The sequence below is a fragment of the Saccostrea cucullata genome, unplaced genomic scaffold, assembly GCF_032062105.1.
Source record: "Saccostrea cucullata isolate Sc308-1 unplaced genomic scaffold, CSIRO_AGI_Scuc_v1 ctg783, whole genome shotgun sequence".
NCBI lineage: Eukaryota > Metazoa > Mollusca > Bivalvia > Ostreida > Ostreidae > Saccostrea > Saccostrea cuccullata.
Window position 1 is genome coordinate 141,321 of NW_026932035.1, and position 22,030 is coordinate 163,350.

Here is a 22,030-nt window from a genome sequence, read left to right on the forward strand (position 1 = left end):
ATCGGTCACATCCACCATGTGCTCTTTGTCATGGTCGGGAAATAACGGAAAAATGTGTAAATAATGTAAGGTAAAGTGACCGAGGTCATGAACATGCAATAAATATGCTCTTAAAATTCAAAAAACAAATGTTGAATCGAATCTTCGAAATGGAGGCTAAAGGTAAAGCTCAAGGGGACTGTTATGCTGCTTTTTTTTTAAAATGAAAACAATTTTCTAGGAAACATAGACTTACCTCTCGACGTAAAAAAAAATATTCACGTACTTTGGAAAATGTTTATTTAAGTAATACATCGTAAAATCTCCAATCCTTACCTCACAATGCCCAAAATATTTAGCGTGACAAACAACGGGTGGACAGACAGACAAACAGACTGTGAACACAAAAGTAAGAAACAAGATCTATCATCCCTGTAAGTTTGGTGCTTTAATCCCTTACCGTTTCTGAGATCTCACTCGGATTAATTTTCAGAATAAACTGAATTTTCACAAAAATAAAAAGAAAATAAAATATGTAAAGAAACTGAATGTTTATTTCTTTAGAAAGGATATCTTAGCGAAAAGGCGAATCCTGCCTTTGCTTTGGTTGCTCTTGCTGAAAGCAGTCGTATCATTTCTGTAAGTATTGCATTTTCCAAATTTAAAAAAAAATAATAATAAATTTAATGGTTAACTGTAAAGAACATATGTTTAGAAGATTTTTCTCACTCAGAACAACGAGTCACTTACTGCCATGCAAAAGGCCAGGCATTATCTTGAACGGAACATTCAGTTGATGGTTGATCCATACGAAGTCGCCCTGTCAGCTTATGCCCTGCTTCTCTCTGGAAGTCCCATGGCGGAGTCTGCTATTAGAAAACTAGAAGGTGCAAGTAAACATAGAACGAATCTGACTTGAATTGCCATCGTCCGTCGGCGTGCATTGTCCCTACTTCGTCCTGTTAACATTTGGCCATTTTCAACTTCTCATCTCAAATCACTTCAATTTCAACAAGTTTGGCATATGTTTGTTGCATGTATGGGTAAAAAGAAACAAAAAGATGGATTGCAGGGCCCAACATGGGGTCATTGCGGTTGTCAATCAAATTCAGGAGTCTTAAAAATAAATTGCTTCTGCACATCATTCAGTCAAACTGCTGTCATGTCTGTAATGAGTATTAAGCCCTCATACAGGAATTTGTGAATTTCAAGGAATTTTTTTTATTAGGTTGGGGCTCTATTGATTATATGGTGAAAATGCATGTCTCTTGAATCTTAAAATGAAAGCATTGATGTTTCGTTTAGTCTGGATGGTCAAAATGAAAAGTGGGTGTGCATTAGTACTGGAAAACACATGCAATTAAATAAATCTACTTAAGGATATATGTTACTGAGCACTACCCTAGTTTTTTATCCCTGATAACTTACTTATTTATGTTGTTTTTTTAGCAACCTAACTTTAACTTTTAGATTAATTGGCTTTTTAAAAATATTCTTTAATTGATTCTTTACTATATACCCAGGTGACCGGTGAGGCCCTGTTGTATGAAATTCTGAATTTTTATTTTTAAATCTGAGAATGTCATTGAAGGCTGTGAAGGTGAGGCTGATGTCGTCTTTCTGGTCGACTCCAGCGCAAGACTTGGGAAGGAGGGTTTTCAACTTACATTGCAGTACATCGCAAATATGATCAACAGATTCACTGGGAAAACCAGAGTGTCTCTTATAACGTTTGGTTTAAATACACACGAAGTCTTTTCACTAAATTCTTACAGAGATATTATTGCCATCAAGGCAGCAATACTCATGGCTCCATATAGACCTAGTATGACCATAGACTCTTACAAGGCATTAAGGTATATGCAACAAAACAGTTTTCGAGAGGCAAATGGAGGCCGGAGGAACGCTAGCAAAATTGTGATCTTAATGACGGCAAACCATTTAACCAACCCGTCTCAAACTGCCACAGTGTCTTCCGAACTTCGAAGTGCTGGAGTAATTCTTTTTGCCGTTGGAATTGAAAATGCTTGGTTTTTTTTGGATGAATTGGTTAAATTCACTGGAGATTTCAAATCAGTAGAATATACCGGTGGTTTGTCCAATCCCTTCGAGTATACAGAACCAGTAAATTTTGGTGTCTACAACTGTAAAGGTAATTTATATTCATCTTTGATATGAACAAGCTTTGGAAATGAATTTTTATCGGTCTTTTAATTTGTGGGGTTTTTTTTGAGTGAATACTAATTTACAACAAAATGTGTGATAAAATAACCATAGAGTTATACATGTAGATCATTACAAGTCGAACGTCTTATATGAAAAATATCATATAATGGTACTTGAATTATAAGAAAGTTTGGGTCATTTTAAAAAAAAATTGAAAGTACCTAATGTACCTTAAAAGGTGTGAAATTAAGGAGACAATTTTTTTTTAATCGGAAAAAACCCTAATATATGTACACTAACAACTACGAAATGATGCTGTGTTCAAAAGGCTGTATTAATCATGTTTGTGGTACAACTCTTGACTAAATGGACTTCAAACGTTTCTCAGAAAGATACGAATGTGGTATCGTAATAGTAGTATTGTGGCACAGTGGATCCTTGCTCCGTGTTGTTTGTTAACTGAAGAATGTACAATTTCACAAATATTTTGTGTACAGCTTTCAAACAAAAAGCAATAAACCGTGGACTCTTATGAAAAAAATGTGCTTTAGTTTGAAGAATTGATCATTTTTGCCTTCCTTGGCTATTTTATAGACAAATAGTTTCAATCTTTTTGAGATTGTTGCGATTTGTGGAGATTAATTATGAAATATTGGTTAAAGACAAGTGCTTACATATGATTTGTGATTTAAGTACATGTATCTTACATTATCTGTTCATCTTTTTAAGTTTACGGGATTGAACAGCCTTGGACAGCTAGAGGAAAGGATTCGAGTTTTCTTACGGCTAGTACCTATGATATCGAAACAGCTTCGTATGCATTGCTTTATTACAGCAATAAGAAGCAGTATCCTAAAGCAAAGAATGTCATGAAATGGATCTTAGAACAAAGAAATGCTTTAGGAGGTTTCATGTCCACACAGGTAATTATGATATTTTATTATTGTCTAATTAAACGTGTGTTAATTCATACAAAAGTTGTTCATCTTCATGAACTGCTCTTTTGAATTAATGATGAATTTGTTTATGTTTAGGATACTGTAATTGCTTTACAAGCCCTGAGTGAGATGAGTGTTTGGGGTGATTTCAAGTCGATGGATATATATGCTTACACTCCCAATGAAGATCACTATTTTCTCATTCGTGACGATAACAAAATGGTTCTTCAAAAATATCAGGTAAAATTAAAAATTATTCTCAATCTTATCATCATGATTATGGGGACCTAATTTTTTTTAATAGACCATTTACCCATTGCAACAAAATTATATGCATATTTATTCACTGTTTTGTATTTTTCACTTTATCAATATTTATTTCCAAAATTAAAGAGCTCTTGTTGCAAATCAATTTACATACATTTGATCCAAAATAATAAAGATTTTCTTGTACCACCTTTGTCATGGTGTTGACAATTCTAAGCATATGACCCATACGTGTATAATTTTTCATGGAGTGTTTTGCTCTTAATGCGAAGACGATGATATTAAGGGCTCATGTTTCCAATGTTATCACATTAGCAATGTTAAACACATTCTCTTTTTCAATAGATAACAATCCATTATATTTTTTTCTTTAGCCCTCTACAATTCCTCCATTTATAAATATTTCTGCCCATGGAGAGGGCGCTGCCTTAGTACAGGTAGGTTTACTGACCGTCATCACTTTTTGACATATCTCTTATAGAAAGTAAGTTATAGTTTACTACAGTATCAAAGTTTTTAGCTCACCTGAGTCGAAGGCTCAAGTGAGCTCTTTTGATCACACTTTGTCCATCATCCATCCGTCTTTCACATTTTCAACTTCTTCTCAAGAACCATTGGGCCAATTTTAATCAAACTTAATACAAAGCAGTTTTTGGTGAAGGGGAGTTTAATTTTTAAAAATGAAGGGCCAAGTCTACTTACAAGGGGATACAATCATGAAAGACAAAAATAAGGTGGGGTCATTAAAAAATCTTCTTCTCAAAAACCACTGGGGTAGAAAAGCTGAAACTTCCCTTACTTATGCAGCAATATACATTCACCCGCATGCGGCAATTAAATATCTTAGTTGATTCGATACGCAAGAGCATGCTCTACATATGAACAATATCTAAAACGAGGTAAATTATTGACAAACAAATTGATGAAAGAATATCAGCAGTCTCGTTTGAAGTCATCATTTCGTTAGTTTTATGGTCGTTACAATGACCTTGTCAGCAAATAGAATTTACCATTGAGTCAAATGCTGACTGACATTTTTCATACTTATTTTTAGTCCATTATTTATACAATGAATTGACGACGGTTTTTTTCTGTTATTTCCCAATCTTGACAAGGAGCACGCGGCTGGTTTGACCGGTCGTCATGGAATGCTCACTCCTCCATGGCACCTGATCCCACCTTCGATGAATTGGAGGTCCGTGTTTGCTCTGTTCCTATTTGGAATTGTTTTATGGACTTTTGATTTGAATATTGTTCGTTATCTCCACATGTTTCATTAAGGTGTTTGGCTTCTGACATTAAAAATAATTGAAAATGATTTTTTTCTTTTTTAATTGTAAGAATAAACATAATAAATTATTTTAAGCCAGAAAAATGCATATGAATATGATTTAATTTTCAAGCTATAGGTGTTCCTGACAAAGGGAGGTAATTCTCTCATTTTAGTAAAGAAAAAGACCAAATTTGTGTCCAACATATTTAATATTTATTTTAAACTATGAAATGTTTTCAAATCATTCCAACCTTTTGCTATCTTTTAAAAGTAGTCATAGGGAATATAAATATTGATAAAATAATAATGATAATTGATACAAGATAAAATTTAATTCTTATCAAAAAGCACACACCCTCATACAAAAAATGCCCTTTCACAGGGCTTATAAAATGAGCTTGGAAAATAATTTAGAAATAATTAACAAGTATTTTTTTTTCTATATATTTGTTACTTAGATGAAGTGCTTTCAAATGGTGTAAAAAATTGTATATCAATATGAGTTACTTTTAAAGATATTTTAACTTGAATTTCCTCTGACCCATTTTTCTCAAATTTTGACCAGAGGAAATTCGGATTGATTCTGTTTGCCTCTTCCATGATTTTGGGGGATTTTCTATTTGCCTAAATGAATAAGTGTATTGAAACTCAATCTTTTTCTTTAAAAGAAAAGGGACATTTCATTTTTTTGGGGACTATTTAAGACTTAGGGGAAAGAGGGGAGGGTGGGGGGGGGTGGTTAATATCTATTTTCATGCCCACTCACATTACCTGAGGATAATTCTTTAATAGTTTGACTAATCATGGCTTTGCCTGTTCTGAGTTGAGAGAATTTTACAGACATTTCAAATATTTTTCTATGCATACTTTGCTCCACTTGTGGCCCATCCTTCCCCCAGGAATTATTGAATATAGGGTATGTAATGAAGCTAAATTTCACGTAAATGTCATCTTTTCTTCAGTGCTTCTTCAGAAGATTTTTGAATAATGCCACCAAAATTCTTAATTACCCCCCACTTCAAGAGGGCGAGACTTTTCCTATGAACAAAGTTAAATCCCCTTAATTGAAATTGGGCCAGTTGGTCTTTCAAAGAAATAAAATATATCAAACTTTACACAACCCAGACAAAAGACCGATTGCCAGACAATCTTTGATCAGAAAAGCTCACTAGGGCTTCCGTGTCAGGTGAGCTAAAAACCACCACATAGTAATCATTTCACTATAAACGTTTCACAGCAAAATTCCAGTTATTGAAAATGAAGGGAATAAAAAAAAGACTAAATGAATGTTTTGAACTACTAGTTGTACCAATAACAGCTAGTTTAATTTGCGTCATGCAATGTAAATCTCTCTTGATTTCATTGTATCAAACAAAATGTTCTTTATTCAAGATGAAAAATGATCAACTACTTAACTTTATTCAGATCCATGTTCCTTGTGATAGAGATCTATCAAATTGTTACCTTTACAAGTAACATACAACATTTTTATATACTGTAAACATTAGATTTTTTGTGCCTTTGACAGAAAACTGCTGTTGCTATATCAAGAACATCGCTAACTTTATGACCTGCGTATTTATAAGTACACAATAAAAATTTTGCTAGAAATCAAACCTAGCCCAATTGTTGAAAAATAGATTACTGCCAAATATAGGTCATACACAATATTAAACATTTACAGAATGTCCTTTCATATTCATTTGTGCATGTTTCAATTTAATATGCACATAGTCTTCTTTAATAAATATCAATGAACACCTTTTAATTTTTCATGTATGCTCAAAATATGGGTAATGAAAATAAATTGTTGTCAATTTCTAAATAAGGATTTATTTTGAATGGAAAGAAAATGTTTTGTTCAACTACAAACTACCTATAACAATAAACATTGAAAAAAACAATAGTACATGGCATAATTATACCCCTGCTCTGAAGCACAGGGTTTATACTGTTTTTCTTTCTACACTTGTGTGTCTTACTGTCAGTAACAAATTTTTGTCCAATTTTTCTCAGCAATCACTCATCATGCTCAATTGCTCATCACAGATGCTTTAAGTTTTAGCACACTCTTTCTTTAGCCATGCCGTATGTTGGAATTGGTTTTAGACGAATCTGATGTCAACTTCCTGATTATCTGTGCATCTGTCTGTACCACAAAAAGTAAATTTTTGTCACAGTTTTCTCCAAAACTACTCATCACATTTGGAATTGGTTTTAGACGAATCTGATGTCAAATTCCTGATTATCTGTGCATCTGTCTGTACCACAAATAGTAAATTTTTGTCACAGTTTTCTCCTTAACTACTCATCCCAGTTGGAATTGGTTTTAGACGAATCTGATGTCAACTTCCTGTTTATCTGTGCATCTGTCTGTACCACAAATAATAAATTTTTGTCACAGTTTTCTCCACAACTACTCATCACAGTTGGAATTTGTTTTAGACGAATCTGATGTCAACTTCCTGTTTATCTGTGCATCTGTCTGTACCACAAATAACAAATTTTTGTCACAGTTTTCTCCACAACTACTCATCACAGTTGGAATTGGTTTTAGACGAATCTGATGTCAACTTCCTGTTTATCTGTGCATCTGTCTGTACCACAAATAATAAATTTTTGTCACAGTTTTCTCCACAACTACTCATCACAGATGCTTGAAATTTTTTAGACATGAAATATGGTTGGATTCATTTTTGTACGAATCCATTGTCAATTAACTTTGTTTATTCCTGTCTGTCCATATTCACATCAGAGTGAGGGTATTACTAGTGAGCACTGGCTCACAGAAATCAAACAAACAAACAAACAAACAACCAAACAAACAATAACATAGTTACATACAAAGAACATCATACAACTGCGTTACTGCTCAGATCTGAGAAAATCTGCAACAGAATCAATGATTTTTCTAGATTTTGTCACACGCACACTGTTATCTGTTATCTCTGTCAGCACATCCTGTACTCCCTCCCTACCATTTCTGCGATAAGCCAGTTGTAAGTGTGATAAGGAGAGTCCACTGCTGGCAATCTTATTTCCCATTCCATTCGAAATCACCTTTTGGTCCAATAAGGGCTTTAGTGTGCTCATTAGACTTTTTGTTGTGTTCTTGTGATGGAATATGGCAAAGGCAGAGTTTGAAGTGAAAGATGCAGCAAGTTTGACTTCAGGGGAAGGTCCTGTATGGTCCAACAATCTCTTCAAGGCTAAGACATCCTGTAATGAGTCATGCGCACTGTATTTGTCTTGTAGAATTTCTTCGAAGAGGTGTAACTGTGAGTATGATGAAAGGTTTGGATGTGAAATTTTGAAAAGAGGTAAGGTATCAATGAAACCAATGACTGCAGATGAGAATGCCTCCAAAATGTTTAATTTACTCAAAATGTTGAACAGCACAGGAAGGTCAAACACTTTGGAGTTGTGTCCAACTAGAACAGCATCTGACTCCGATTTCTTCATGAAGTCGATAAACTGGATCAGTGCATCCTTAATGCTGACTGTCTCAACTTCCTCATCATTGTGGTACATTTTATTGTTGACTACTTTTATTCCAGTAATTTCTGTAGCTTTTGAGGACATTGGTTTTTCTGGAATGATGTATTTGTTGAAAACCTCATCATTTCTAACTGCAGACAACTGCACAATATGAGAATCCCTTGCTAAAAATAAAAAACAAATAATTTAATTTTGATTGTAACGCATCATTTGATTGGATAAAAAATTAATCTAAATTGTATAATCTGGTTTGCTTACGTCACAATGACTTACATCAAATTGTATCAATCCGCTTGACGTTACGTTTAAAATATGAACTATTTGAAGGCGTTATAAAGAGAAAATTTGTCTTGTTTTATATTCTTGATGATTGAAAATTAAATCATAAGGAGTGAATTAAATGGCAACCCAAATTATACTGCTACAACCTGGGTTGGAGCAGTTTACGCTTTTTTATAAACCGCTTTGAGGTTTAGAAAGCGTAAACTGCCCCAACCCAGGTAATACAGTATAATTTGGGTTGCTATTTAATCCATTCCTTAAGTAAATTCAAGTTTTTAAAATTAAAAGCATTAGAAAAAATACATACAAAAATTGATATATTGTAAATGTATTATATTTAGCATGTATGATATTTGGCAGAAATTGACTTTTGAATAAGTAAGCGTAGATTTGATTTAGCGCATTTCTTCATTTTCTTCTTTATGTGTACCGGTATATGTGCAAGACATTTAGCGTTGTACTTGATTTAGCGGTTGCTGCGTTTCACCAAATCCGCTATTAGAATACACAGCCAAATGTAATCCGTTTACAGTATGCATGATTTAAAAAATTTTGAAACATTATAATAATAGTAACCCTCTTCCCCAAGACTTAACTCCTTCAAAGATGCTTGAATTCTTTCAGAATATGCAATTTCTTTTTAATCAGTGTCCTCAGAAGGAAGGGTAAAGTTTTGAAAGATATAAAACATGCTCAACTACTTGTACCAATACCGGAATTATGCAAGTCTCCATTTCTATTCGTTTTCTATGATAACTCTAGTATTATTCCTTCAAAATGCATACAAAAGAAATACCGGAAGAGGGCCATAACCATCAGCATTGACTTAACATTTAAATCTAGGTTCTTACCGAGTCCAGTAGTTTCCAAATCAAAATAGATCTCTTCAGCATTTAACAGCTGACTTGAAGGGAGATGATCATACTTTGGAATTGTTTTTGGAGCTGGAATTTCAACGATGTCAGAGGCCTGCTGGAGATCACATCCTGTTAAATAACTGATGCCTTCCCTTGTTTCTTTTGTAGAAATACTTTGAATTCTGTAAAGAAGATGTATACTGTAAAACAAATGATTCTAAACTGAGGTCTTACAAAAGGCCTAGCAAAATAAACAATCACCTAATGTACAGCTAATAAATTAGGAGTTGTAAATAAATGAAAATCCTGAGCACACCGGCAAGGAAAGAGCACAAAGTAGACCAGAATAGAAAAGTTATGGTACATGTAATTTACTGAAGGGGGGGGGGGGGGGGGGGGGGGGGGGGGGGGGGGGGGGCTTAAATTTTATCACTACTTAAGAATGCCTCCATATCAATACAGCATATAACTTTTTTAACATTTTGTTCATATATATTACTTAGTAATAATTTGAATTTGATTCCCCACCGTTTCCCTCCCTACCACAAAGGATCAGGATTTAAACAAATTTAAATCTTCAATACATGAGGATGTTTACATTTCCATATGACTAAACATAGCTTCTCTTTTTTTTTCGGAGGGGGGGGGATTTTTTCCCTTTATTTTCCTATGTAAAACTTTGATCCACCATGTATGATTTGAAAAAAAAAAAAATTAATTCTATTTTACCTGAGGATGCTTCCATATTAATATCACCAATCATAGCTTTGCTATTCTTGAGAATTTTTTAAAAAATATATTGTACTGTAAAATGCAATTGTGGCCCCACCCTATCCCTGGGGGTCATGATTTAAACAATCTAGAATCTACACTACCTGAGGATGATTTCATATCAATATCACTTATCATGGCTTTGCAGTCCTTGAGAAGATTTTTAAAGATTTCAAATTCTCTATATATTCCTGTGTAAAACTTTGATTGGCTATGTGGTCCCACCCTATCCCCCAGGGTCAAGATTTGAACAAACTTGAATCTACACTACCTGAAGATGATTCCATATGAGTTTCATCTTACCTGGCCCAGTGGATACTAACTTTGTAGCAAGTTTGGTTGAAATTGGCCTAGTTGTTCTTGAGAAGAAGATGAAAATGTGAAAAGTTAATGACAACAGATACATTTTTATCAGTAAAGCTCACTTGAGCTTTCCGCTAAGGTGAGCTAAAAAACTGGGTATGTAGGTAGGTAAAATTTTTATTTTAAGATTGCAGCAAAGCAATATGCCCTCCCTTCTTTGAAAAAAATATTTATCAAACCATGCTATTTATAACAAGCATACCGTAAATCTTTGGTGATTCAGAAAACAAATCTTAGTAACATGCAAGATTTTAATTCCCACTTAAATTCATACTTATCATCATTCACTTGTTCTTGGTTTATTTTCATTTTTGAGGTTGACAAAAGGTTTTTTACACCTGACAAATGACAATCAAAGTATACTAGTACGTACTTCCTGGCTTTCAATTCTCTCCTTCTCCTTTTAAATTTCTGTGTCACTGAAATGGCCTTCTGTCGCTTTCTTTGTAAATCCCTCAGAATGCACTGTCGTCGAGTATAGTAGCCAGGAGAGAGGCCCAATTTCTTGTTAACCTTTAATAAGGATAAAAGAATCTATTATGTACAACTACAATGTACATACATATACAATACAATCTGCTTTTGATTAAAATTTGCAGAATTTTCAAATGTAAGAGATAACTTGAGTGGTTCAACTCAGATATGACACAATAAGCATGAAAAAATAAAAATTTACAAACCTTTACAAGATATCTGTGTCCAACATTTTTCTGGGCTACACATGCAGCAACTCTATATCTGAGGCTTGAAGAAGAGCTGTAATGATGGGTCTTTGGGGCTTTTGCAGACACCATTCTGTGAAAACTCTCATTCGACTGTGTGCTTCCTAAGCATGAAAGACGATCAGAATGACTTGCATATGATCTGAAGACTTCTTTCAGATCATCCTGAAGGAACCTATCTTTCAGGGGTTTTCCATGTGGAAGTGACTTGTACCTCAGGTTAGGGTTGTTAATGAAGTTGCACCACCTTGAGGAGCAGTGTTGATGATCTCCAAATATGTGTAATGGAATTGATGAAAGGTCTTCTTTGATTTGAGAAGCATTTCCTTTTCCCTGTGCTATGGAGTAACTGAAGCATTTCTGAATGTACTTTATCACAGACAAAGTTAGAGATGAATGTTTTTTCTTCAAGGTAAACAAAGAGTTTGTAAACAGTTTCTTTAGATGATTTTTATCAGACAACTTCTTAATATCAGCATTGACATTAGCTTTCAGTCTTGCAATAGTGGTAGAGTCCTCATCTCCAATGATTCCATCAATGGTTATTCCTTTACTTTTCTGTAGATCTTGGACCATCTCAATAACCATATCTGCCTCCATGGCCTTTGAACTACCCTCCCAATTCTTTGAGCACTCATGGGCTGCTGGATTCTTGTTGGTTGATTCAGCTACACTGCATACTCTGCAATTCTTAGACCTCAGAGAGTATGACAATACTTTGTCGGAGAGAGGACCAACCATGGAACAATGACCTGAAAAATTACAAATTAGAAAAACTGTATAACTTATAGATGTATTCGTTGTTTTTATTAAAGCATTTTTCATGCATTTCTTAACTTAATAAAATTTATGTCTTAATACTTTGGCAAGGAAAATCAAACTCGATCACTGATGTTACATGTATGCATTTGGTAATAACCTTTAACCCCTTTAGTCAGCAATGAACCTGTGCGTCCAGTGCACTATAGCATAATTAGGTCAAATATTTATTTTTCATGAGGGGTGCTGTATAATTAATGCAAATCGTTCAACTTTAAAAAAGTAAACAGTTGCTATAAAACGTGTTTGCAGGATGCAATAGGGACCAAATTCCTACTTCTTTGAAGTTAGTGTTCTAAGTATTGACAATGCTTTGGTAAATAATGTTTCTAATAAGTGTCGTTAAAAATTGGTTGCGTGCCATAGAGCGATTAGCGAATACGCTAACTGTGTAAAATCACCCAATATTTTAATATTTTGATTTGACTCATTATGACTCTTAATGATTTTTCTCCTATATATATTCCCGTGTAAACATTATATCCTTTTTTGGCTCCATTATCCCACCTTGGGTCCATATTTCAAACAAAACTGAATATGCTTTACCTGCATGAGCAACATAACTATTCATGGCTGTTCTTTAGAAGAATATTTTACAATTTATATGGACAGTTGAACTTTGAGATATGTGTCTTTCTAAATTTATTGCATCTGTTTGCATACATATTTAATGGAATCAAGTCCTAAGCAAACTTAATGCATAGTTTATGTTGGGCACAAGCGGAAAGTAATCACTCTAATCATCAATATTTTTTTTTATTTTCCTAAAATTTGTCTACTGTAGAAGCATAAATTTTCGTGGGCATAAAATTTTGTTGTTTTGACATCAAAAATAATCTCGTCGTTGTTTTAAAACTAACCCTAGGTCTAAAAAAAATATGTTTGTTTCCTGTAACCCGACCGACCCATTCAAATTACCCCCTGGGTGAATTTTTTTTCTGACAAATGGCAAAACTTCGTTTGATCAATCAGCTGATTCCATTTATTAAAAAAAGAAAATTAGCTTGTAGCTTAACTTGAGACATAAAATATGTCAACCTAGTTTACATTTAAGTTTGATTAGTTATAAAGAGTAATCATTATTATAACAACAATTTCCCCCTACAACTTTCTGAAGATCGTTTTCTGCCGCTAGGCAGCCATTTTGGATGCCATGTTGGGTGTCCACTGTAAATATGACACCTGGTATATTGAGTCCAGGGATGTTTGACAATTCATAAGAAAAAAAAAAATCCCGACCTACCGACCCTTAATTTTTTTGGAATGTTACAGGAAACAAACATATTTTTTTTAAAGCCCTATTCAATATATAGTCATATAAAATATCGTGTGGGATTTAATTTTGTTGAATTTTGTTAACGGAATAAACAAAATTTAATCCCCCCGAATATTTGTGCTTTTACAGTATTTTTACCTGATAAACTATCATATGTCTTTCCGCTACCCCGTTTTTGCCATCCAGCATCTACAGCAACAACTAGTCCATTTTCGTTCATCTCTCTGAAAAATAGTTAAATAACAGACATCAGTTATTAACTGTGAACCTATCTCCTTTAGAACACCCCCTAATGTGCATAACATTCTGCATATTTATCAACACAAATTATACTGTACATGACTAAACCTTATATTTATCAGTATATCAGATTCTATTAACTTGATCACTATCAATTATTATTAGGTATTCCCTATGATTTTCATTTGGGGATCAAAACTAAAACACGAGGCTCTTGGGGCTTGGGCCACAGGAAGTCACTCTAGGAAGTCACTGTCTCTGTCCAATCTAATTAAAATTATTTGTTAGATCCACTTGCATACTCGCTACACAAACATCTAACAACATCTCATTGAGGGTCACGTCAGAGGTCAAATTCTAATCAACCAATCAAATTGTCTCTTGCAAAATCATTGTTTATTTGTTGACGTAATTGAAGAAAATAAGTCTAGGGTTGTTCCGAATTTGAACTCTGAGTGACCCTCTATAGGATGTTGTTAGATGCTAGTGTAGCAATAATGTGAGCAGATCTAACATCTAATTTTGATTAGACCGTGTCTCTGTCACTCTTCAATTTTTTTTCTTCAATCAAATTTTCCTTTTTTAATTCATTCTAGGAATGAATTTAATAGCTACCCAAGTTATACTGTATATCCTGGGTTGTGCCAGTTTTGGCTTTCTATACAGCGAGGCTTTCATTTCAAAGCAGGTTACACTATTATAACTTGGATAACTATGAAGTTAATTCCTTATAATTTAATTCTCCATCAATAAGTAAAGAAAATAAGACAATTTTTCCTTCAAAAATGCATGCAATTAGTACATACATGTATCTTATATGTTAAATTAAATGGGTTGTTATGTTTGTGACATACATGTTAGTAATTATGACTTAACCAACACAGGTTATACCATATGACCACTACACATGTATGCTGGACACCCATTGATCTGATCAGAAAAGCTCTATTGCGCCTTTGGCTCATTTGAGCTAAATAGTGAGATTTAAACTGAATTTATATTGTTTACACACTCATTCATCATTTCCAGTTCCTTCTGCAAAGCATCAGACATAGACTCTGCAGCAATATCTTCAACAGCTCTGCCTATCTCTTTCTGTCTTTTGTCCAGCATGGCATGGCTTACAGGTGGTATATTCAGCTCAGAAAGGAGACTGTTGACTTGCGTTGCACCAATACCAACATGTACAATTGCTGTAAATACAAATTCATAAATGTAAAAAAGAAATCAATCTAATCACTTTAAACAAGAAGCTTGTGAAATTAAACACTCACCTTAGTCTCATTTATTTTCTCTCTTTATTACCAGAAATTAAAAATAGAACCCATACTTTTAACAAACTAAACCCCTAGGGGTAATGGCAACAAAACTTGAATTGATCTACATTAAGATGATTCAATATCAATATGATTAATACAGTAATAAGGCTTTGCTGTTCTACAGAGAATTTTTTCCATCTGAATAGTCAAGTGGTTTAGAGAACAAATCAAAAAAAGTCCCATTCTAACTTGTTATACCCTTTCTATGATGTGAATATAGGTTCCTTTGTGAATATACAGGCAGACACATGGATAAATAGGAAGCAGACATTGGATTTCTATAAAAGTGAATTCCATCATATGGCATATTGCCAAAACAAGGTGTGACTGTGTGGTTAAACACAAGAGTAAAACAGTATACCAGTACCCACTTCCCTCTCCTTTAAAGCATATTTTGAAAAGTTGACAGACAGATAAATGGAAAAAGATCAGAAAGCTGAAATGAGCCTCTGGCTTCAATAAGTTAAAAATAGCTTGCCTTCTCATCAAGTTTTTATTCTGAATTAAACATTATCAGGGGCGGATCCAGGAATTGAAGTTAGACGGGCAGGGTTCGACATTAACGTTAGTCCGTTAGTCTCAGATTAATAAGTCTCAGACTAATACATTTTCATTTGGACTAATAAAAGTTGTGGCGTATTAGTCCGAATGGACTAATAAAGTTTTCTGGGGGAAAAAATTAACGAAGTTCTCGACAACTTTCACTGGAAAACCCGTATGTATTTTTAGCTTTCTTGCATCTTGGCGGAAAGTTATGTAATTCTGAGTCAATTCGGCACTTAATTTTAGGACTCATTGGAATGAAATTAAACATTTTAGGGATTATGATTTATTATGACTCATAAAGAAAGATGTCGGGCATTTGGATGTCGTAATCATTTATAGAGAATAATGAGATCGGGAACACGATCCTAGTTCCTGATCAGGCAATTTCAACAAATATTGGTATAAAACATTTCATGTAAACGCATGCTTTGTTTATTACAAAAAAGGTATAAAAAGTACCTTGAAATGTAAATTCTATTGTTTAATTATATTTTTGACGGACTCATAAAATTGCCTGTGGACTAATAAAATTAAAGATGCACTAGTCCGGCAGGGGGTCTGGGGGCCGCCTTGAGGCAAAGCCCTGGTGGGGGCCAAGGGGGCGAAGCCCCCCGAAGCTCTTGGATTCTAGAGGTTTTGTAGGGTAAAAATGAGGTCTACCGAGTAGACATCAGAAACATTTCCTCGACAAAACTATGTTTTATGCTAACTTTGACAATTTCAGGGGGGGTGCGCGCCGGGTGTGCCCCCCCTTAAATCCGCCACTGATTATATCAATTTATAGATACATATACCTATTTACTGGCTATGAGGACAAAAGCAAGTTTATTGTCCCCCAAGACAGCAACAATTTCTCAAGGTGTGTCCAAGTTGTTGTTGAGGGGGACAACAAACTTGCTTATATTGGAATAGACAGGTAAAACTCAATCAGGCTCTTGTGACTTGACAATAATAAATATACATGTAACTGATGTAGGGGATGTGTACGTTAAACTTCTTACCTGCTGATAGCTTTGTATTTACATCCCACACTCTTCCATGTTTTTTCCCCGTTTTTACATGGTTAATATGATTACACTTTGTATTGCTGCAACAGACCTGAAATGTTAATGCAAAATCAATGAATCCCTAATTACAGGTCACTGTTCTAAATTCATTCACCATTAAATAAAATCAAATGCTTGGGAAAAAAGAATTTAAATATGCATTACTTCAAATTACTTCAAAGAAAAAAATGTAACATCTTTCAAAACTAAAAATATGGATATATGGAATACTGCCTGTTTTATATGGAGAAAAATTCAAGGAAAAACCTTTCAAGGTTGTTTTTATACAAACTGTGCAAAAATTGGTGAGTTCATACCTTTAACAAAGAAGCTAAACCATATGTCAACACAGAAATAGTGTGTGAAAGTTGTAATGGTAAGCCACATTTACAACATCCCCGCAAGCCCTCAGCTAACACTCCAAGTTCTACTACTCTCCTCCCCTCCTTCCAATCCTCAGATGTAGTCACTTCTTCCCCATCAACCACCTCCTCTCTTTCCAGTATATTCAAATTTGGCAATTCTATGAATAATGAATAAAAATTATCACCATTACACATTCTTTATTATCTACTGTAACACATCCTGACTAGTTGACTGTTTAGATACACTTACTAAATTCCAAGAACCAGTTTTCAAAATAATTCATAGTGCCGATATACAACATATTTTTCCATATACCGATATTTCTCAAGATATTCTGAAATCAATCTAAAACATGATCTTCTTTCTTTTACTCGACATTTGCTTGGGCCCCTGGTCATTCACATGTAAACAGACGGTGTATGAGGTGCAGCGAAGAGTTGCATAGCATTTGCAAGATCTTTCAACATTTTAAAGTTGATTTCTTACTCCAGATTAAGGTTAAGTAGTCTGTATTAATAAGTTAAAATCTGCATCAACAACTACACCGCCATTTTGATTATGAATGTAAAAGAAGCTATATGGTTGAACAATTTTTTCCCGTAATGCATTATCATGATTATATACCTTTCTATTTTCAAAACAATTAGACCGCTAACATTTTGTTTGTGACTTAGTAAGATCATACGATCCAATTAAAGAAAAATCATGTAAATCTCAAATTCAAATGAGCAAATATTCATTGAGTTTAGAATAGACTTTGGAGAAAATTTGTCCTGTCGTTCCCGCTTAACAATTAGTGTTCGGCCCATTGGCAAGCTGATGTCAATTAAAAAAATTTAGGTCAATTTCGGAATTGATTTCATAATATCTTAAGAAGTATAAGGAATTACGGAATGAAATTTGAAGGAATGAAGATTGTTTATATATGGATAGATATGGATAAAAAGTAAATTTGTAAAGCATTCAATTTAAAAGAATTTTATTGGTGAAAGTAGGTACCCTATGAAAAGAGTTCCATACCTTTATTATTTTTTTAACACCTCAATTTTTTTTTCTAAGTGATCTAAAGGCCTGTGGGTCAAATGAGTATATCTTTCATCACGTGCAGTGTATTAAAATAAAATACAGTAATTATCTTTGATTAGTATTGTCATGTAAGGTAAGACATCAGCAAATGTAATTTTTTTTTTGTAACAGCTAGCCCTAGTATATATATATTTTACTGAAATCCACATATAACATCATGTATAGTTAAATTTATTATTATCAAATATGATTCAAATTTCCATGTTGCACTTTGATTACAATAGGCCATGTGGTTTTCAATAAAATACCCCCCCCCCCCCCCAAAAAAAAATTATATTTTTAAAACTTTGTTGTCAATCAGATGAAAACTTGTTTTTATCAAAATATATCTTTGAAAATTCAATTATATACTTGATAAAAACAAGTTTTCAATGTCTTAGTTATGTCATGTTGTTTTAATATTGAGAAAAATTCAATATCTTCTCTTTTGGTGCACATCTTTAACTATTATAATTTTTTTTTAAATAGCTACACGTAGTCATAGTTCAAAAAGTCTTTAGATTGGACCTGGTCACGGGCACTGGAAGTTAATGTAAATATGTGTATGTATATAAAAAAGAAGGGTCTTTTTTATATGCATACACATACTTTATATTTACATTAACTTCCAGTGCCCGTGGACCTGGTATATAAAATGAACATCAACAAATTCATGTACCTCCCTTTAATATTTCTAATATTTCTAATAGACCTATGTGTAATCATGGTAATTTAGATGCAGATATGAAAACGAGTCTTTTAGATTACGTATTTTACATGTACAAACCGTGATCGTGATCAACGCTGACAGGGGTTGCACTGGCGGAGTAATTGTGGTCTGTAAGGATAGCTCCCCTAATCCATCGAGTCAATTGCCCTGCAGATACTTTATCATATCTCTCCTTCTGCTTTTTCGAGACGAACCCATGGCGTCTGTACTTTGGTTTCACCATCTCAACCAAAGTTACCGCGCAGACCTTGACTTCTCGTCTGCTTTTTGTTTACATTATCGTAATCCGGTTCACATCCGCGAAATGTAAAATGCTTATTATATGTTTGTTTTCTGGCATAAAAAATCGTTATTATGTTACTTTCTATGGATGATGATTATAATTATTTGTAGAAACTATTAATTCTCTGCCGTATTGAATTCTTTATTATAACGACATTCAGACCAATTTCCGGCAGTTCGAGTTGCGCGGTGAATTCAATTTCGTCAGAAGCGAAACACCTTAAGTATAGTAATTTTTTGTAAAGGACAATACTGTAAATTTTGATTAGCTCTATTTGAATAAGTTACAGGTGCACTGAAGTTTAGAAAGTTTCAATGCATATTAAGTAAACATTAAACAGTTTGAGAGAAAGAATGCAAGAAAATTGTATCGGATAATCCTTTTCGTTACTTTTTGCTGTATTTTAAAAAGATAAATCACGGGTTGTAGTATATGTTCGACGGGCCTCTTTACTTCTAGTGGAGATATATACAGAAGTAAAGGAAGAACATCAGATCTAACAACATATATTCCAGACTTGATTAATCAAATGTGGATACCTTGTTAATACAAAGATTTTTTTCAGTACATTTGATATCACAATTGTTTTTTTTTTAATCAGAATGTTTGAATTTTCAATATCTTATGCCGAAATTACTAATGTACGCTTATTCCTGATTTGCGTTCCGTTTTTTATCCATGATTGTAAACTATATTAACGTTTTGGTAGTGTTTTGCTAATTCTTGGTGGAATTAAAACACTCCATGTCCGTTTTTGGAAATTTGATCCACATTTTAAAATAAAATTGAGAATTACATTTTTGAGAAAAATTTCTTGTGATTAAAAACTACATTCGTCATTTATGATCACGTTTTAAAAATTCATCACGGTGCTAGTGCATGTATTTCTAATTTTGAAAAAAAAGCAAAAAGGCCATACCCAATGGAAATTTTTGAATGGATTTTTATTTATTTACTTTGGAATTATTTTAAATGTAAATTTCATTGTATCAACTAGATTAAATAAATGAATATAATGATAAAGGTATTTTATGTGTATCATGCTGTTCCATAGTTAACAAGACATCAACTTGCAGACAGGCCTGTTGTTTTTGGAGGACCTTTACTACCTATCATTGAATATACCATTCAAACATGATGAAATATTCACAGGTTGTTGTAAAATTCAACGTCATGGAACAACAAGAAAGACCAGCATTTACACTGGATATTTTGAGTACCATGGAAAGCATGGACATAAATAAAATTCAAGTTTGTGCAAGGTAGAAATCAAAGATAACATATACTAGTAAACACAATATGTCTTTTCGTTTAATTACATCCTGTGTAGAAATTTCTCCTTAGATGTTCACTTTTATCTAATTACATCCTATGTAGAAATTTCTCCTTAGATATTCACTTTTATTTAATTACATCCTATGTAGAAATTTCTCCTTAGATGTTCATTTAATGGACAAAAGAAGAGTATATATGTTTTTATGTACTCTAAGTGTAAATGTGATTTTTTTTTTTTTTTAAAAAAAGGTATAATGGTACATCGGGGTTTGGAAGTGGTATGACAATTATAGAATTTGGAATACCCTCTGGATTTGACGTAGATTTCGACAACATTTTGGGTGATGAATTGAAAAAGAAAGAGGAAGTCGATAACAAACTGGCACTTTATTTTGATCAAGTAAGTCTGTTGTCATCTGAAGTAATCCTCTCTAAACGCTATCTAATGATTATGAACAATCGCAAAACAGCACACAATTAGTGGATTTTCCGACAAATATATTTTTTGAATGTTTGTTTTATTACAGATAAAAACAAAAACAGAAAGTTGTTTAAACTTAACACTTATCAGAAGCTCTATGGTGGGTAAGGTCAAACCTTCTCCTGTCCGTGTCTACGAATATTACAATCCAAGTATGTAATTCTAACTCAAACACGTATCAATGTTTCTTGAATTTAATTTTATGGATAGATTATTTAGTATACTTGAAGTGTGCTTTGTAGGACTATAATCATCTTACCTATCTTTTATACTGTAATGTGAAGTAATTAACAAACAGAGAAGAGATCATGACGTTATTTTTTGTAGGTAATCAAGTAACTAGTTTCTACACACCACTCTTGCTACAAAAGTCCAGCTACTGTGATGTATGTCCACAGTGCAAATGTGTGCGTACATAAATTTTGTGATAGAAGCTTTCTATTATTAAATATCACAACATGGAGAAATGAGTTTGGTTCACACTTATATTATCATATATAACAGTTAATTTTTTTTATTTTACAGGCAAAGCACAGAAAATGAGGTCCCTTCTAAAAATTGGAATCTATGACGTTGAAAGTTGATTATACATACCGGTATTTTTAAAATTAAATTTGATCTAAAAAGCATTACTCATTCCTTTTTCGATTTCTGAGGTCCATCTCCAAGATACTGATGTTACTTTAATACTTGCAGTAGAAGATACCTTAATAAGGTTAACATAGAAATAATTCTAATAGTATAAGATACCTGGTTGCTAACAGAATTTGCGGATTTGGGTTAATAGAGATAAATAAATAATTTTCCACTTTAAAAAATTGTTTTGATTTATTAACTTGCCAGTATTTGCCACTATGTTTCTTCTCTTTTTTGACAGAAATTGCACTTGATAGTTGATCCTCCTTGGCTTAAAACAAAAATAATTTTGAGGGTATAGACATTGGGTTATGGTCAATGAGGCACATAGTGTCTCCTACGGTGAACTGGAAGGCCGGATTTAGATTTTCGTTTGCTAAGCCGTGTCAAACCCAGGACATAAACATAGGTCGTGCCTGTTCCTTCACCAAAACGCCCGGTGTAACGACGAAAAGTGACCCCCGTAGAATATTGACCGGGGGTCATTTTTCTACGTAGAAATTTGACCCCCTGGTCAATATTCTACGTAGAAAAATTACCCACTTTTCTGTAGAAATAATGGCCTTGGGGTCGTTTTTCTCCGTGTGCATTGTAGAACAATGACCCCATAGAATAATGACCCCTTAAAAATTGTCATTTTTTGATGCAAAATAATCGTTTTGGTAGGAATATTCTTGTTAGGCGAATGTATACGGGTAATTTCAAGTTGCCTTATGCTTCGAAGTGTTATTTCTGAAAGCTTTTAAGCTAAGATAACGAAATCAAAGCTATACAATACCTTACATTCATAATACAAACTGTTTATCCCCATTAAAGGAAAACAGTATTTAAA

General features: G+C 33.5%; 2 protein-coding genes across 3 annotated transcripts in view; one reads left to right on the forward strand and one right to left on the reverse strand.

The window, feature by feature from the left end:
* The window catches only part of LOC134234302 (CD109 antigen-like), a 40,231-nt gene extending 19,048 nt beyond the window's left edge, over positions 1–21,183 (forward strand). The window contains exons 13-23 of one of the 2 annotated variants that reach the window (XM_062716348.1): positions 544–618; positions 713–866; positions 1,571–2,131; positions 2,875–3,068; positions 3,180–3,323; positions 3,725–3,787; positions 19,959–20,068; positions 20,331–20,481; positions 20,609–20,714; positions 20,890–20,969; positions 21,088–21,183. In XM_062716348.1, coding sequence (XP_062572332.1) covers positions 544–618; positions 713–866; positions 1,571–2,131; positions 2,875–3,068; positions 3,180–3,323; positions 3,725–3,787; positions 19,959–20,068; positions 20,331–20,481; positions 20,609–20,714; positions 20,890–20,969; positions 21,088–21,105 — 1,656 coding nt within the window. In that variant the 3' untranslated portion in view covers positions 21,106–21,183. The remainder of the gene's footprint in view (positions 1–543; positions 619–712; positions 867–1,570; positions 2,132–2,874; positions 3,069–3,179; positions 3,324–3,724; positions 3,788–19,958; positions 20,069–20,330; positions 20,482–20,608; positions 20,715–20,889; positions 20,970–21,087) is intronic. The other variant, XM_062716347.1, reaches the window with a different exon arrangement.
* LOC134234315 (uncharacterized) lies at positions 7,489–19,016 on the reverse strand. The gene is made up of 9 exons (XM_062716367.1): positions 18,581–19,016; positions 16,680–16,885; positions 16,318–16,414; positions 14,464–14,644; positions 13,350–13,435; positions 11,075–11,868; positions 10,768–10,907; positions 9,255–9,442; positions 7,489–8,285 (listed from the first exon to the last, which is right to left on the reverse strand). Exons 1-9 carry the CDS (start codon positions 18,744–18,746, stop codon positions 7,489–7,491), a joined length of 2,655 nt encoding a protein of 884 aa, XP_062572351.1. The 5' UTR covers positions 18,747–19,016.
* Positions 21,184–22,030: the final 847 nt, after the last annotated feature.